The 14,761-nt window shown below is 46.4% G+C and overlaps 1 protein-coding gene across 2 annotated transcripts in view; it reads right to left on the minus strand.

Annotated features, from left to right (window-relative positions):
- Positions 1-14,761, minus strand: part of PCSK2 (proprotein convertase subtilisin/kexin type 2) — a 214,975-nt gene that overhangs the window by 10,692 nt on the left and 189,522 nt on the right. For both annotated transcript variants that reach the window (XM_007461791.1, XM_007461792.1), the window contains 2 exons: positions 7,525-7,740; positions 5,471-5,571 (listed from right to left, as the gene is read on the minus strand). In XM_007461791.1, the coding sequence (XP_007461853.1) occupies positions 5,471-5,571; positions 7,525-7,740 (317 nt within the window). The remainder of the gene's footprint in view (positions 1-5,470; positions 5,572-7,524; positions 7,741-14,761) is intronic.

Genomic DNA, 14,761 nt, shown 5'->3' on the forward strand with positions numbered 1-14,761 from the left:
CAGCAAAAAAAAAAAAAAAAAAAAAAAAAAAGGCAAAGCGCAGGTGATGCTTCTGCACACGGGGTTTGAGAACACGGGTCTGAGATGGCGGTTCACAACCTTGTCTGCACATGTGAACCAACGTAAACACAATGACGAAGTCAGACAGGACCCAGAGATGCTGATCCCATGGGCCTGTCCAAGCATCTGCCCAAGGCTCCAGCAGACCTGCTTGGGGCGGGGGTGGGGGGTGGTTCTTAACTTCCTGGCGGCACGGGGGGGTGCTTGTTAAAACTGCAGCTTGTGGACATTCTGAGTCTCTGGACCTGGCGTGGGCTTGGATATCTGTTCTTAGCAAGCACTCCAGGGATTCTGATCAGCAGCAGCAAATTTGAGAAACTCTGGTCCAGGGGGTCAGCAAGGGTCTCTCAGGAAGTGGTATTTTTAGCTAAGGTCAAAGGGACGAGTGGGAGTGACTGAGCAAACACAGGGAAGGGGAGTTCCTAGGGAGAGAAGGTTCTGGAAGGAAGGATCTAGAGGCGGGAGAAGGCACATATCAGCACAGGAGGTTGGGAGCCCTGTATGAGTCAGGGAGGTAGAGCCAGGAACAGAGGCGGAGAGGATGACACAGTAGAATGTAGGGACTTTATCTTAGTGACAGACAGGAAGGGCAGAGAGACCCGTGATCCGACCTCCAGAAACATCACCAGAGAGAAGGAATCAAGACGTGGGACTGGAAAGCGGATGCTGCAGGAACCTGGCGCACGAACAAGTAACCACGAGGAACGAGCCACGAGCTGTAACAAGGCCATGTACGAGGAACCCCCGGTGAACTATCAGTGAAAATGGTGACATCTGTGCAGCTGGCAGGGCACCTACTGGCTGGGTCCAATCGTTCATAGGACCCTGTGATGTTCCGGGGTAAACGTTCAGCTGTCAGTAGACTGGTCCTAGGCCACTTGGGATGGGCCATCTGCCTCTCGGTTCAGAGAGAACATCTCTGGAGGTCGAAGCCAAACCCAGAGCTTCTAGATAAGATATGGGGGCAGGCCAGGGCTCCAAGGAGAGAGGTCACTCAGGGCCTGGCCAAGGTGGCAGCCGTCTTGAGCAAGAGAGTGTGGGATCTTGGAAAAACCAGTGTGAAGCCCAGGGAGAGACTGGCCCCGCGTGGCTGGAAGAGGAATCTTGCACCAGGGAGACCACAGGATGGGCTGTTTCCTAAGCCTCTAAAGCTGGTCCTGGCAAGTGAGTTTTTGCCTATGAATGATCCATAGAACCATATCTCCTACAGAGCCCTGCACTTACGGTTGGTGTACTAACTTCCCACTGGTGTAAAATAGTGCCCTTTTTTTTCTTTTTTTTCTTTTTGAGTTCCCTATTTGTGAGGATTACCCATGAAAAATCATTGTTTTTCAGAGTTCTTCTATTTATGGTATCGAATTCTCTGGAACCCAATTCACATTTTCCTCCTGAAAATCAAGACAGCAAAGGGAATTTAAGGAGAGAACAGCTACAAAACTACATTTCCCATCCTCCCTTGCAGTCTGGGGTGGCCATGTGACAGTTCTGGCCAATAAGAAATAAGTCCCTGGGTGATTTTTCAAAAAACTTTTAAACAGGGATCACTCAGCTGGTGGATTTCTTTTTTCTCTTTGCTTTTCCCCTCTTCCTGCCTGACATGTAAACATGATGGCTGGAGCTCCCGTGGCATCTAGATAACATGAAGGTGTAAGAAGAACAGAAATCTAGAGACAGATTCCCTGATTCTCGGTGGCCACCCTGCACTTGCCCGGGTTCCTCACCTCTGTATTATCTTCTGCATGACAGAAAAATAAACTCCTTCATAAGAAACTTATTAAATAAAATTACTATTCTATTTTAAATATATTGTTATTATGCTATTAAAAAAATGAAAAGAAAAGAAAAATAAATTCCTGTCTCGGTTTAGCTGTTGTTTTTGGATTCCCTGTTTTCAGTCTAATATGGGCACCTAGTCAGAGGCAAAGTGCGATGTTCATATTCTGCAAACGGCACCTGAGTGCTAGGTTCATAGAGCCCTTGCCATACTCCTGGATGCCACACACTCCAGGCCACAGACCAGCACGGGGCTGGCTGCTCTTGCAGTCCCTGAAAAAGACGTTGAAAAGACAGATTCCTGGGCCATTCATCCCTAAGGATGTGATTCAGTGACTTTCGGCTGAGTCTTGGGAATCTATCATTTTCAAAACTCCCCAGTGCTCAACATCACTAGTTATCAGGGAGATAAAAATTAAAACTACAGTGCAATTCCACAGAATGCCCACAAGAATGGCTAAAGTGTAGAAGACAGATAATAGCAAACGTTGGCAAGGATGTGGAACAGCTGTAACTCTCACACACCGCTGGAGGGAATGTCAGCAAGTGCACCAACTCTGGAAAACTGCTAGACCTGCACCTATGTATACCCCATGACCCAGCTTTTTGACTCCCTAATATACATCAAACAGAAATGCATCCACATCTTCACCAAAAGACATGTACAAGAATGCTCACAGCAATGCTACTCACAACAGCCCCAGTGTGGAAACAACCCAAATATCCACTTATACAATGGAGTAATATTCAACAACAAGTATGAACAACCTATAAGCACACACAGCAGCATGGAGGAATCTCTCAGACATGATCTTGAACCAAAAAGCCCATACTGAGACTTAGGTAATGGTCTGTTTCCTGATTTAGGTGCTGGTTACATGGATCTGTTAACTTTATAAGAAGTCTTTGAGCTGTACCGAATATTTGTGCACTTTTCTCTGCATCTAGTAGACTTTGATAGAGCTCACATGAAAAAATCCATCCCTTGGAAGGTCAGTTTTGGAAACACTGTTCTAGTCCAGTATATGGGCCGCTTTACTATGGATGGTTCTCCTGGGTCACAAGTTTGCCTCTTTGACATCTACCCCTCAAACCCGCCTCAGCCCTCTTGAACCACCCAGAGAGCCTGGGGTCATGGAGAGAACCCCAAATATTTGAAGGCAGCAGTAACTCCCCACTAAAGAAATTCTTCGGAGTTTCTCTAATATTGGTCTCACTGGGAAACGTGCACAATGCTCCCGACAACTCAGAAAGGCATTTTCAAGCATTTGGCAGAGAAGCGTTTTATGAGATTAAACAACAAGGTGATGACTGGTCAGAACAGAGGCGTGGTTTCCCTTTGTCCCCTGGAGCCATGGGGGTGGTCATTCTCCCTCTTCCACGGTCCGGATGGGAATGCACTTAGACAGGATAATTCGTTTACTGTATTCAAGTTGCTTTGGAAAGGCTTTCTTATTGGACCTCTGGGTGGGAAACAGCCCTCGACTGCTGCCACATATGTCACCAAGGACTCCCAGCTGCCTCATCTGAAGATAGATAAAGAGAGACGCCGAGCTGAAGGAAGTGTTCGTGGAGAGTCTTTCCCTCCTCCGCCCTCCGGGCTCTCTCCTGGGGCTATTTCACGCTGAGCAGTGGTTTCAGCTGCTGGCTGTTGGAGCCTTTTGGCCCACAGAGAAGCCCTGGAGTTCACTTTCCCAGGTGGGGCTCTTAGCCAACAGCCAAACAGCACAAGAGTATGGCAGCCCAGCTCCCTTGCCTTGATGTGGAACAAACTGAGGCATAATTTACCCTCCAGGGCTCTCCCTGGGATCAGGCTGAGGCCAGAACTTCTGAAATCGCGTCCTTGCTCAGCTTCGTCCCCAGCCCGGACCTGCCTCCTCTCCTCGCCGGTGGTGTCTGCCGGGGTCCCTCTCTTAATAAATCACCTGCATCAAACTCTAATCTCAGGGTGTGTTTCCAACTCAGGTGATTGGTGTGCTGAGGAATTTCTGAGGACTGGCTCCCAAGATGGGCCTGAACCACCTACTGCCAGGTATCATTTTTTCCCTCTTTATGGCAATAGGGAGCACTCAATTCATGACCATTGCTCCAAAACAAAGTGTGCCTAAGCGGTGATTGCATTCTTTTCTGTAAGGAAATCTGGAGGTGTGCCAAAGAATGGAGAATAATTGGTGCAGAGCCCATGAATCTGTTTAAAGTTCCAGCAGCCTGCTCCATTACTTTGATGTATGTAAGGGGTCACTTTGTGGGCATATAGGCCTGGGAAAGTGAGTTCTTGCTTGCCAGAATCTAAGGAGACTTTGAGTCAAGTTCTGCCCTCTTAGATTTAAGAGGAGACCAGGAAGCCCTCCTTGTTCCCTGTCCTCTGCAAGGCTCTGTGGCAGGCAGCAGCCTCCCTCTGCTTGTCTGCTCCCAGCTGGAGTGAGCAAGGCCAGCTCAGACTCCAGGACCCAACAGGCCCTGAGAGGAACAGCTTCATCTTCAGGAAATGCACGTAATATGTGAGTAAGTTTTGGTCTCTGTGCTTAATAGGAAGGCTTTGACCAGTGTCCATCTCTTCTTTCCTGAAATTTCCAACTGACTTGTTAAAAGAATCAAAGCTTGGCCTGGTCCAAAAGAGAAGTCACTCCCAATTTGGGGCCTTATCTGTAAAAGGAGGATAATGATGTCTTTTCTGCTTAAAGGCAGAGGGGTTGGACTAGATAATCTTTTGAAGTCCTTTCCTATTCTAGGAATCAGCTCTTACCTCCTTTGCAAGTCAAAAAATGCACTGCATTTGTGGAGAGTCAAGCAGGGCTGCCTGAAGATTGATGCTAGAAGCTCCGGTTGCCTAGCAATGGCTGAGGGGACGGGAACTCAACTTCCCTTCCTCAGGAGCCTGAATTCAACTTCTTATAAGTTGCTGGTTCTGTATTCTTGGATAATTCCCTGCCTAGCGGGCATTCGCACTTACACCACATGGGTGGTGCCTGAAGCCACAAGTTCATTGTTCAAACCCAAGGCCAGCCTCTGGTTTGCACAAAGAGAAGACAGGGGAGTGGGTGGGCAGGGACCTCTGCTGATGCTCAAATCCAAGGTGGGTCCAGCTGTACTAACCTGTGGCCTCTGTGGAGGTGGTGAGAACAGAGGGGATGGTCTCCCCTCTCTGGTAGCTGGATGGTTTCCCAGCAAAGCCCATTTCTTGGTCTACGTTGTGTGACTTCGCCCACCTTGTCTCAGTGTTAAAATGAGTTCAGCCTTATAAGTTAACAAATCTGGAGCGACATGTTTGACACATGTCTGAAAACCTTGCTGGATACCCGGCTCGGCAATGGTTTTCCTTCATGTAGCTGTTTGGGAGTATTATTAGAGTAAAACAGCCATGGGATCCATAGAAGATAAAAGGGTGTTTTCACCAAGAAAACATCTATGTGCCCCTATGTGTGGTTGGATGTTGGGCTCTTGTGGTCTCCCAGGGACGTAGTTTTGTGGTGTGTGTGTGTGTATCATTTAGCAATGCCCACCAGAGTTCATTGGCCCTGACTATTTACTGACTCTCACACCCACTTTTGCCTCTGTGGACACCTGGTATTGGGTGGGGAGACATGTCTCAGTCCACCCTGCAGAGCCAGCCCTTGGTCCCAAGCTGGAAACATACTTAGCCTCTAAAGCCAGTGCAAACACTCCAGCTGCCTCGGGAGCAGCCGCGGATGTCCCAGAATGCCTCAGGGTGCAGTTGCCGTACAAATCTGTGGTCGCCTGGAGGGGAAGATAGTGAGTGATGAGTGAGTCACACTGCTTTAAACCCAAAACGATATGGAGCAGAGGATTTTCTATTTCTTTTACTTAAACTCTGCCTTGTTCTGAAGAAGATTAAGATGAAGGTAAAGATAAGCTTAGCACCCATGTATCTATTTTGCCATGCATTTTATCTGAGTTTCCTAGTAGCCCGCGCAAAAAGGGAAACACAATCAGTTATAGTTACAGCGTCCACAAGATAAAAGCAAGTCAACTGTTCAGAGAAGCGTATCTGCAGCTATTCTAGAGACCAGAGAGACATTTATCTTCTGGATCCTAAAAGGAAACATCATAGGTGGAAAGTGACAAGCCAATATCACCACCATAGTCAAAGCAATGTCGAGTTTTGTTGCATTGGGATTGGCTCTGAAAGCTCAGGGCCAGTCCATCAGCAATTTCCTTTCCCTTCAGGAAAAAGGGTGGCATTCCCAAAGAGGAAAGACACAACAGGCTCAGCCACAGTTTGCCTAGAGGGACAGGCCATTAAAGAGAAGTGTTACATTCTCTACATCTAAAATCCACGTAGAAAGTCTGGAACACAGTGAGCGACACATCTGTTACATGAGTGATCACCCCAGGGGAGGCTGATCAACTGAGTTTTAAAGGATTTTACAAAGAGAAAGTCCCCATTTGCAGGGTTTGCGAGAGCCATGGTTTTCATTAATACCATTTATAAACCACGAGAATACTCCTTCCTCCTGTAGGCTCCTCAAGTGGGCCTATTATTTTGGGGGACAAAGTACCAGGGAGGTTTAAAAGCATCTACTTGCGGAAAATGACAATATTCAAAGAGAACTCAAGGCCCCTCCCCAGCCTTAGTAGAAAGAGAGTCATAGACAGGCCTTGAGGACAAAGTGACACCATCGGGAGGCTCTTGGGGCAGGGAGGGGAGCTTCTTTGTCCCTTTCTGCCCATGTAGCTTGCAGGATGAGAGAGGCGAAACCTCCTCCTGCTTGGGACGAGCTGACACGATCTCCATCCTCCCCAAGACCAGGGGGAGCCCCAGGCTCATGGAGGGAGTCAGGTTAAGGTCTGTGTCTCCTGTAGGTAAAGGACTTCTCCTGGGTCACGTGAGAGCCTGGCCAGCTGGTCAGGGGGAGCCCAGGCAGGCACTTGGGACTGCAGGACTAGCTGGTATTGGTGACTGTGTTCCTCCCAACCCGAGAGGAGGCAGTGGCCGGGCAGGATGTATCTCAGCAGGACTCCTGAACCAACCCCTAAATTCCAGGCTTGGAAGACTGAGGAAAGGCCCCTGTGTGAGTGAAATACCCAGAGAGAGGAAGAGATCCCAAAATGCTCATTATGCTCTACAGACATATATTTCTAGGGGCCTTGGAAAATTCACTATGAAACCTCGGTGCCCAGAAAGGAAGAGTTGCTCAAAGTGCAATAAATAAGTTTGTGATTCTTAACCTTTTTGTTTTCTCAATCATGGACCCATTTTAAAATACGATGGAACACACTACTCTTCCTTTGAGAAAACACACATGTGCCCACTTTGGGGGGTTTTATGGACCCAGAAAAGTCCGTCCATGGATGCTATTTTTAAACTACTGTAATAAATGGATGAGTTCTTGGCTCAGATGGGTGCAGGTGTGATGCCCCAGTTCTTAATATTAGTTATCCTTATAAGTGACGTGGTGGGGGCAAACCAGGGTTCATCATTATTTGTAAGCCAAAACAATGAACAAGAAAATCGATGGTACATGAGCGGGAAGGAGGTCATCACGTTCTTGTTTATCGTAGGTCTCTACCTTGATAACAAGGCATCATCAGCCTGGAAGAGGGTGGATCTACCCCCGGGGATAGGCCCTGACTCTTTGAGGGAAGGGGGGTGGGGAGCTCCTCCTCCCATGACGTCACTGTGTCTGCACATGACGTCAGGAGTGTCCACACACCCAGCCTCGCACTCACCACTCCGGCCTCGGGGTTGCGCTTGCGCCCGTTGCTGAAGGTGGAGGCCAGGGTGGAGGAGCAGCTCTCATCGTACAGGGCGGTCCTGCCGTCGTTGATGGCCGAGTTGATGGAGATGGTCCACATGCTCGAGGCGTAGCCGTCGCAGTTGCAGTCGTCGTAGCTGCCGCCGTCCCCTGAGGCCCACACGTAGATGCTGCCTTTGCCCCCTCGGCCCTGGGGTAGGGGGGCGACAGGGAGAGATGCGCGGGCTGCAGGGGGTCCCGCCAGGGCTGGGGTCGGGGTCCGGGTGGGGACCTGGGCTTCTTCAGCAGCTGAGCGCAAGGACTGGCTTCCTTTCTATCTGCCCTTGAAAACCACTATCCTTCTGGCGGGGCACCGTGAGAATTTTTCTTTTCAGGAAGGATTCAATAGAAAAGTCATCCCAATTTACAATTTAAGCTGGGGATAACAAAGTGAGAAAACCTGGAAGAATCTCCTTAAAACTGACAAATGAACTGCTTTTAAACATAGTACATTCTCATGGTAAAAAGTCAAAGTATATGGAAAGGAAAATGAAAAAAAAAATCCCCCTGCATGTAATTCTTATATATTCTTTCAGGCATTTTTCAGCAAAAATGCAAATGTACTTGTATATTTATATCAATACTCAGCTAAATAAGATATAAAAGATATTTATAGCTTCTATTTTATATATTATGTATATTTTATATAAGTTTACATATATATGTAGATACTGTAAGTATAAAATACACATTTTACTTACAGATTATATATATGTTGGGGTGTATGTGTGTGTATATATATATATATAAAATACACTTTTTTTTTACTCAGTTGGATCATACTAGAATTCTTTTAAGCAAAATATTATATATTGTACCTGTGTAAGGGAACACCAAATATATAAATATAAGAAGAAAGTCTAATATGATCAAGTAAAACATACAGCAAAAATAATTTTAAACATAACGATGTGCACAGTGATTACTACCATATGCTAATTAGTTATAACCAGCAAGCTCAGTTGTAGGTACCTACAGTTTGCATTGCTTTTCTGTTTAAACCACTTTCTTAGTGCTTCTGTTTTTCTTTTCCTGTTCTCTGTCTTCTAGGAGAATTCTCTCTGCCTCCACAACCTGGAGTGGCCATTCCTTCTGGCTTCCTACCTTCTGACCCCAGGGGCAGGAGGGCCGGGCTACCCTGCTTTGCCCCGCAGGCTGGGTGGGCAGTGATGAGGGCAGGGATGCCGTGTGGCAGGTGAGCAGTAGGTGTCCAGCCTGGCCAGGACTCTGGGTAACCCTCTAGGACGAGGACAAAAGTAGAAATCATGGCAGAGAAAGTCTGTCCCTGCACAGCCACCAGTGGTCCTCGGTCCTAACTCAGTGGTTTAAGGGCGGCGACGCCAGAGGAGAGAGGATGATTGGGTCACCACCAAAGTCTCTCTGCCTCCTGACAATGAGAAGTGACATTCTGATTGCTTCTAACAGGACTTGGAGTTAATTAGCCTGTGGCTGACTGAGTCAATACATCAACAAAGGTTGATTCAGCCACTAGCTGAGAACTGTCTTCAGCACCTTGATATATCTGTCCTGGAAAACTCTATCCAAACGAGCAACTGCTCTCAGAAACCAGGACACAGAGGGAAACAAACATATCATCCTTACAGCTGGTGCAGGGGATCGCCCTCTCAAGCAGACTTAGATTTGGGCTCAATGTCAAGAAATGGCACCCTTGGAAAGTGAAACAGACGTGAATCAGGGTAAATGGGTGAGGCTGCCACCTGAGGAATCTTCCTCTGAACCAGCCCACAGGTGGGCTGCTAGTGAGACAAGCAACCTCCGCTAAAAGGAAACCAGTGCTAAAAGCATTCTCAGTTTGGTGTAGGGAGATGGATTGTGACTCTAACTTGTCCGGCTTTCTCTGTATTCATGCCCCCTTTACTGCATGATTTGCAGCCCTGCCCATCAAGAGGAGAGGTCTGTTTCCCACTGCTTGAATCGGGGCTGGCCTCCTCTCTTGCTTCGGCAAACAGGATGTGGTGGGAAGTGGTGCTGTGTCGGTTCCAAGCATTGGTTTCAAGGAGCCTACCCACTTCCACTCTCCCTCAGAGCACCATGGGAACCAACCTGAGTTAGCCTGCTGGTTGATGACCGACAGTCCAGTCAGGTTCACTGTCACAGCCAACAGCTGCCAGATAGGGGAGGCTACCTCAGACCAGAAAGTCTGTAACTCACCCCGCAGCTGACCACAGATGCATGAGTGAGGCCACCTGAGATCAGCCAAGGATGGCCCAGGTCAGCAGACCTGCAGACCCATGATCAGACTTAAATGGTTGTTGTTTTAAACTACTGAGTTTGGGGGAAGTTGTTATGCGGCTTTGCTCACCGATACACAGAGAATAACTATCAGCGTGTTTCTGAAGAGTAAGCAGCAAACATTAGTTTTGTTTTGGATGTAAGACTTGCCCACAAGAATACTTTGATTGCTAGGAATATTAAACTTCATTTTCCTAAGATGTGTGTGTGTGTGTGTGTGTGTGTGTGTGTGTGTTTACACGAGGCAGTAATAATTATATTCTTGCTTCTAATGATTGGGTATCAGCACCAAATAGTCCCTGGCTTCTGGGGAAGATGGGCTACTGAGGAGCAGACCCTAGTTCTGAGGGCAGGTGAGTGGGGAGGGGCATCCATAAGAGGCTGAGAGCCGGCTGTGGGATGGGCCTGTTATCAGCATGCCACACTTTCCTGTTGAAATGACACCCCAAGATCCACTTCTGCCCCCCAGCTTCACCTGAACAGCAGCTGGGCTGAAACCAAGCTAGAACAACTGCGACCCACATTCAAGCAATCATCCACTGGAGGGTATGACAGATGATAATCGCAGCAAGCACTTCTGCAGCACTTACTGTGTGCCAGGGACCCCTCTGAGCACTTTACATAGTAACTCACGGCATCCTCACAGCAATCCTATGCAGCAGCACAATTCATACCAGCCACACGAAGGATAAAATACTTAGGTAGAAATTCAACAAACTAAAAAAAAAAAAAGAAAAATAGGACTTTGAAATTCTGTGGAGGGACACAGGTGGAAAGACACATCAACACTGCCATGTTCTTGGATAGAAAGGCAGCATCACAGAGATGTCAGTTTTCCCCAAGTTAACTTACAAATTTAACCTGATCCCGACAGATACACTGCATTGATCGAGATACTGTCATGCTGGGCAGTTCAACAGAGGGAATTTTATCCAGGGAGCAAGTGGTAAAGAAGAGCAAAACCCCAAACGGGGTGTGGAAGGGTCACCCAGAGATGAGGGGGTAGATGGCCCAGAGCCTGCACTGCGCAGGAGTGGGCTTCCCGCTGGGGGTCTCCTGCCCTTACTCTGTAACGCATGCTCAGTGGAGACTGGTGGGCACACTTGCCCTCCATGTTATTCTGGTTGATGATGGAATTGCCTTCTCTGCCTCTCCTGCCACTCCTGTTTTTTTTTTTTTTTTTTGTCAAGTGTATTTATATGTGGTGCAATTCCACTTTGAATTCTGTCTTTGTATTAGTCTTCTGGAGTATAGTGGGATTAATGTCTCTCAAAAGTTTTCACAAAAAGAGAATTTTTCGCCAAGGCACTATTGGCGGTATTTAACCGCCGATGTTGCCAACCAGAGGTGATTTTGTGCCCCAGGGGGCATTTGGCACCGTTGGAGACATTTTTGGTGGTCACAGCCAGCATCTATTGGGTAGATGTGTGTGGTGTATGTATTATTAGCATCCAGTGGGTGGAGGCCAGGGATGCTACTAAACTTTCGTAATGCATAGGGCAGCCCTCTGCCTCCTGTCCCCACCAGCTACCAACTAAGAATTATCTGGCCCAAGTGTCAACAGTGCTGAGGCTGAATCTTTGCTCTAACCTATTGGCAAAGGGCAGTGAGTTGGAACTTGCCGATTTTAAAAGCATAGCCTAAAGCAGCCTTTCACAGACTCACGTTTCTTAAAAGTTCTTGCCGATTTTGTATTTTCCTTATAATATAAAATAATGGCACAAATTGCTTACCATCAGCTATAGTAAAGTTCCAGCTTGAGGCTGGTGCGGTGGCTCTGTGTACCCTCAGCACATCACCTGTCCCAGGAGGTGAAGATCCCGCTTTGAGAGACTTGGGGCTAAAGTGAGTCGGTCCCTTCATCCTCCCCAGTGCCTAGTGACCCGGACTAATGACGCCCCTCCCCAGGCCCTGGCCCAGTGGTGGGCCAGCAGACACTGCCTGCAGACACTGGTGAGGCCAGCCTGATAAAGTTTGTATTTCCTAAACACTCAATTACACTCATTTTTATTTTCCAGTCGCCTTGACATCTTAATACAACATTGACATACTTTAAAAAAGTCATTGTATTTTTATAATGAAAACCATATTCATTGTGGAAGAACTGGAATCTAGAGCATGAAGAAGAAAATAAAAATCCTATGTGATCGCCCATGAACAGAAAATCACTGGTGATATTTTGTGTATTCCTGCCAGTTATATATATAAATGCAAAGTATAAGAACAGGTTTAAGAATGAAATTGGGGGCTTCCCTGGTGGCGCAGTGGTTGAGAGTCCGCCTGCCTATGCAGGGGACACGGGTCCGTGCCCTGGTCTGGGAAGATCCCACATGCCGCAGAGCGGCTGGGCCCGTGAGCCATGGCCGCTGAGCCTGCGCGTCTGGATCCTGTGCTCTACAACGGGAGAGGCCACAATAGTGAGAGGCCCACGTACCACCAAAAAAACCCCAAACAAACAAAAAACAAAAACAAACAAACAAAAAAGAATGAAATTGGGATCATAAAGTATATCCACCTTTGTGGCCCTGCTTACAATGTATTTCTCACTTACCATTACATGATTAACATTTCCTCACATAATTAAATATTACTCTATGTTATAAGTTTTTATGTCTTCTTAAATAGCCATTCCATAATTTAATTACTCTTTTTCTTAGACGTACGTGGAAGGTTGTTTCTAGGTTTTAAAGTGCTGAAATGAACATTATTTTATATATGTCTTTGTATTTCTGTTTATTTCTTCAAGCAGAGTTTTTAAAATAGGGAATTTTGGGTGAAAAGGAATGAATGAAGATTCTTTATCGATGGTGCCATATTATTGCTCTTTATACAGCTTATTAATAATTTATATTTTCACCAGCAGTGCACAAGAACTCCACATCCAGCCTATCTGGGTCAAGATTTAGAATCATTAAAAAAATAGTTTTTCCAGCTTGGTGGACAAAATTGGTACCTCATTGTTTTGAGTTATATATTTTTTTCCACTATCAGTTGAGCTTATCTTTTTATACCTTTACTGCTCATTAGTATTCTTGCTTTATGAATACCTTAGTAAAGCACCAAGCCCCCAAAGATAATGTCCTGTACCTATTTTTTCTTTCATGATATCCTTTTTATTGATTTGTTAGAGCTCTTTCTATATTAAAGACCTTAACTAAGTTTTTGTCATCTATATTGCATATATGTATTTACCCACTTTTTTCTTTTGTATTTTGCATTTTGACTTGCAGAAAAATTTCCACTTTATTACTTATGTCTATTACTTTTTACAAATATATATTTAAATACCATATTAAACTATGTATTGATTTACAAGCACTGCTTTTCTGTACTCACAGTTCATGGAACAATTTTATTCAACCTATTCACAAACACATTTGACATTTGTGTGTTTGTCCTCACAAGATCACTGGTCACCCAGCAGTTTTTCTGGGCTCATTGTAGTAGCTGTTAGTGCTGATTGTCAAATATTCCAAGCTGCCCACTGTCTAGGCCCATGATAATGCCCCCTTGTGCTTGGGTGGGGTCTTATAAGCTGTTTTAATCAATGAGTTGTGAGTGAGAGTGACAGATACATAGTATCATTCCTCGGCTGAATCATTTACTGGTCAGTGCCAGCTCTGTGAAGAGCTCTTTCTTTCCCTCTGCACAGTGAGTAGCAATGTTCCAGGTGTCGGCTCTGATCCCCAGAAGACTGTGGTGAGCAGAGCCTTCTACTGACCATGATGGCTGAGCAGCTGATTGAGAAATAAACCTTTGTGCTTTCAAGCCCCTGAGCTTTGGGGGCTGTTGGTTACTGCAGCACAATGTAGCCTCTCCTGACTGATAAAGTTCATCACGTTTGGTTCCATTTAGTTTATGTAGATATAACATTAAAAAAAGATACAGCATTAAAAAAAGCTCTCTCTTTTTAATATAGTCCCTGAAATATATATATTCAGGGAATATAATATAGTCCCTGAAAATTTTATCCCAAGCCATAAGTAGCCATTTGTATAATATTAGAACAGTTGCTGTTTTCACTTTTCTCTAAATGTATATTCTGACTCTTGACAACTTAACCACCTACTGAATTGCTTTTTGCTTTTTTTTTTTTTAGTGTGAATAAAAACCTTTTAATTTGAAAAACGTTAAGCGTCACAAAAAGTAGAGTGAAGAGTATAATGAATCTCCCTGTATCCATTGATCAGCTTTAACAATGACCAGAGTTGTAGAAATTTTGAAAGGTTTTATGAGTAATATTTATTACTCTTTTTTGGGGGGGTAAATATTTCCTCTTTTATGTGTAGAAAGTCCCTCTCTGGCACAATATCAGTGATTGTATTATATTTCTGTGTAGCTGTTTTATGTTTTCATTCTTTATTCCCTTCATTTCTGTACTTGGAATGTTGGGGGTAGCGGTGAAGTCACACAGAGCCTTGAACAAGTGTGACAGATGAGTGGATCCCTCCTGGGAGCGGGGGCTCACTCTCAGAGAACTGCTGGTCACGCCTACAGGGAGGAGTGGGTCCCAATTTATGCCCCTTCAAAAACAGCTGCTGAGACCAGGACTTGGGGGGCGATCTCAGGAGGCACAAGTGAGCATGAGATGGGGATAGGGGTTGGGGGAGGGAGAAGGGCCAACCAAGTGTGAGCTGTTAAGGAGCCTCCCCCTAGCCTCTTGAGACCCCCCAGAACCTGCCCCCAGGACACTGCGCCGTCGGCCGCCCCACAGTCCGGGCTGCGCGCCCTGGGACTGGGAGCGCCTCCCGTGGGGCCGGCAGCTCCTCAGGCAGAGGCGCAGGGAGAGGCGGCCGGTGACGCACAGGAAGCCGCCCCCGGGGCCAGGGGACCGCAGCGTCTGCCTCGCATCCCCGTGGGTTCCACGGAGGTCAGCAGGAGTGGGTGGGGGGTCAGATCCCCAAGAAAGCCCAAGGGAG

Source organism: Lipotes vexillifer, unplaced genomic scaffold, assembly GCF_000442215.2.
Source record: "Lipotes vexillifer unplaced genomic scaffold, Lipotes_vexillifer_v1.1 scaffold285, whole genome shotgun sequence".
In the NCBI taxonomy this organism is placed as follows: Eukaryota; Metazoa; Chordata; class Mammalia; order Artiodactyla; family Lipotidae; genus Lipotes; species Lipotes vexillifer.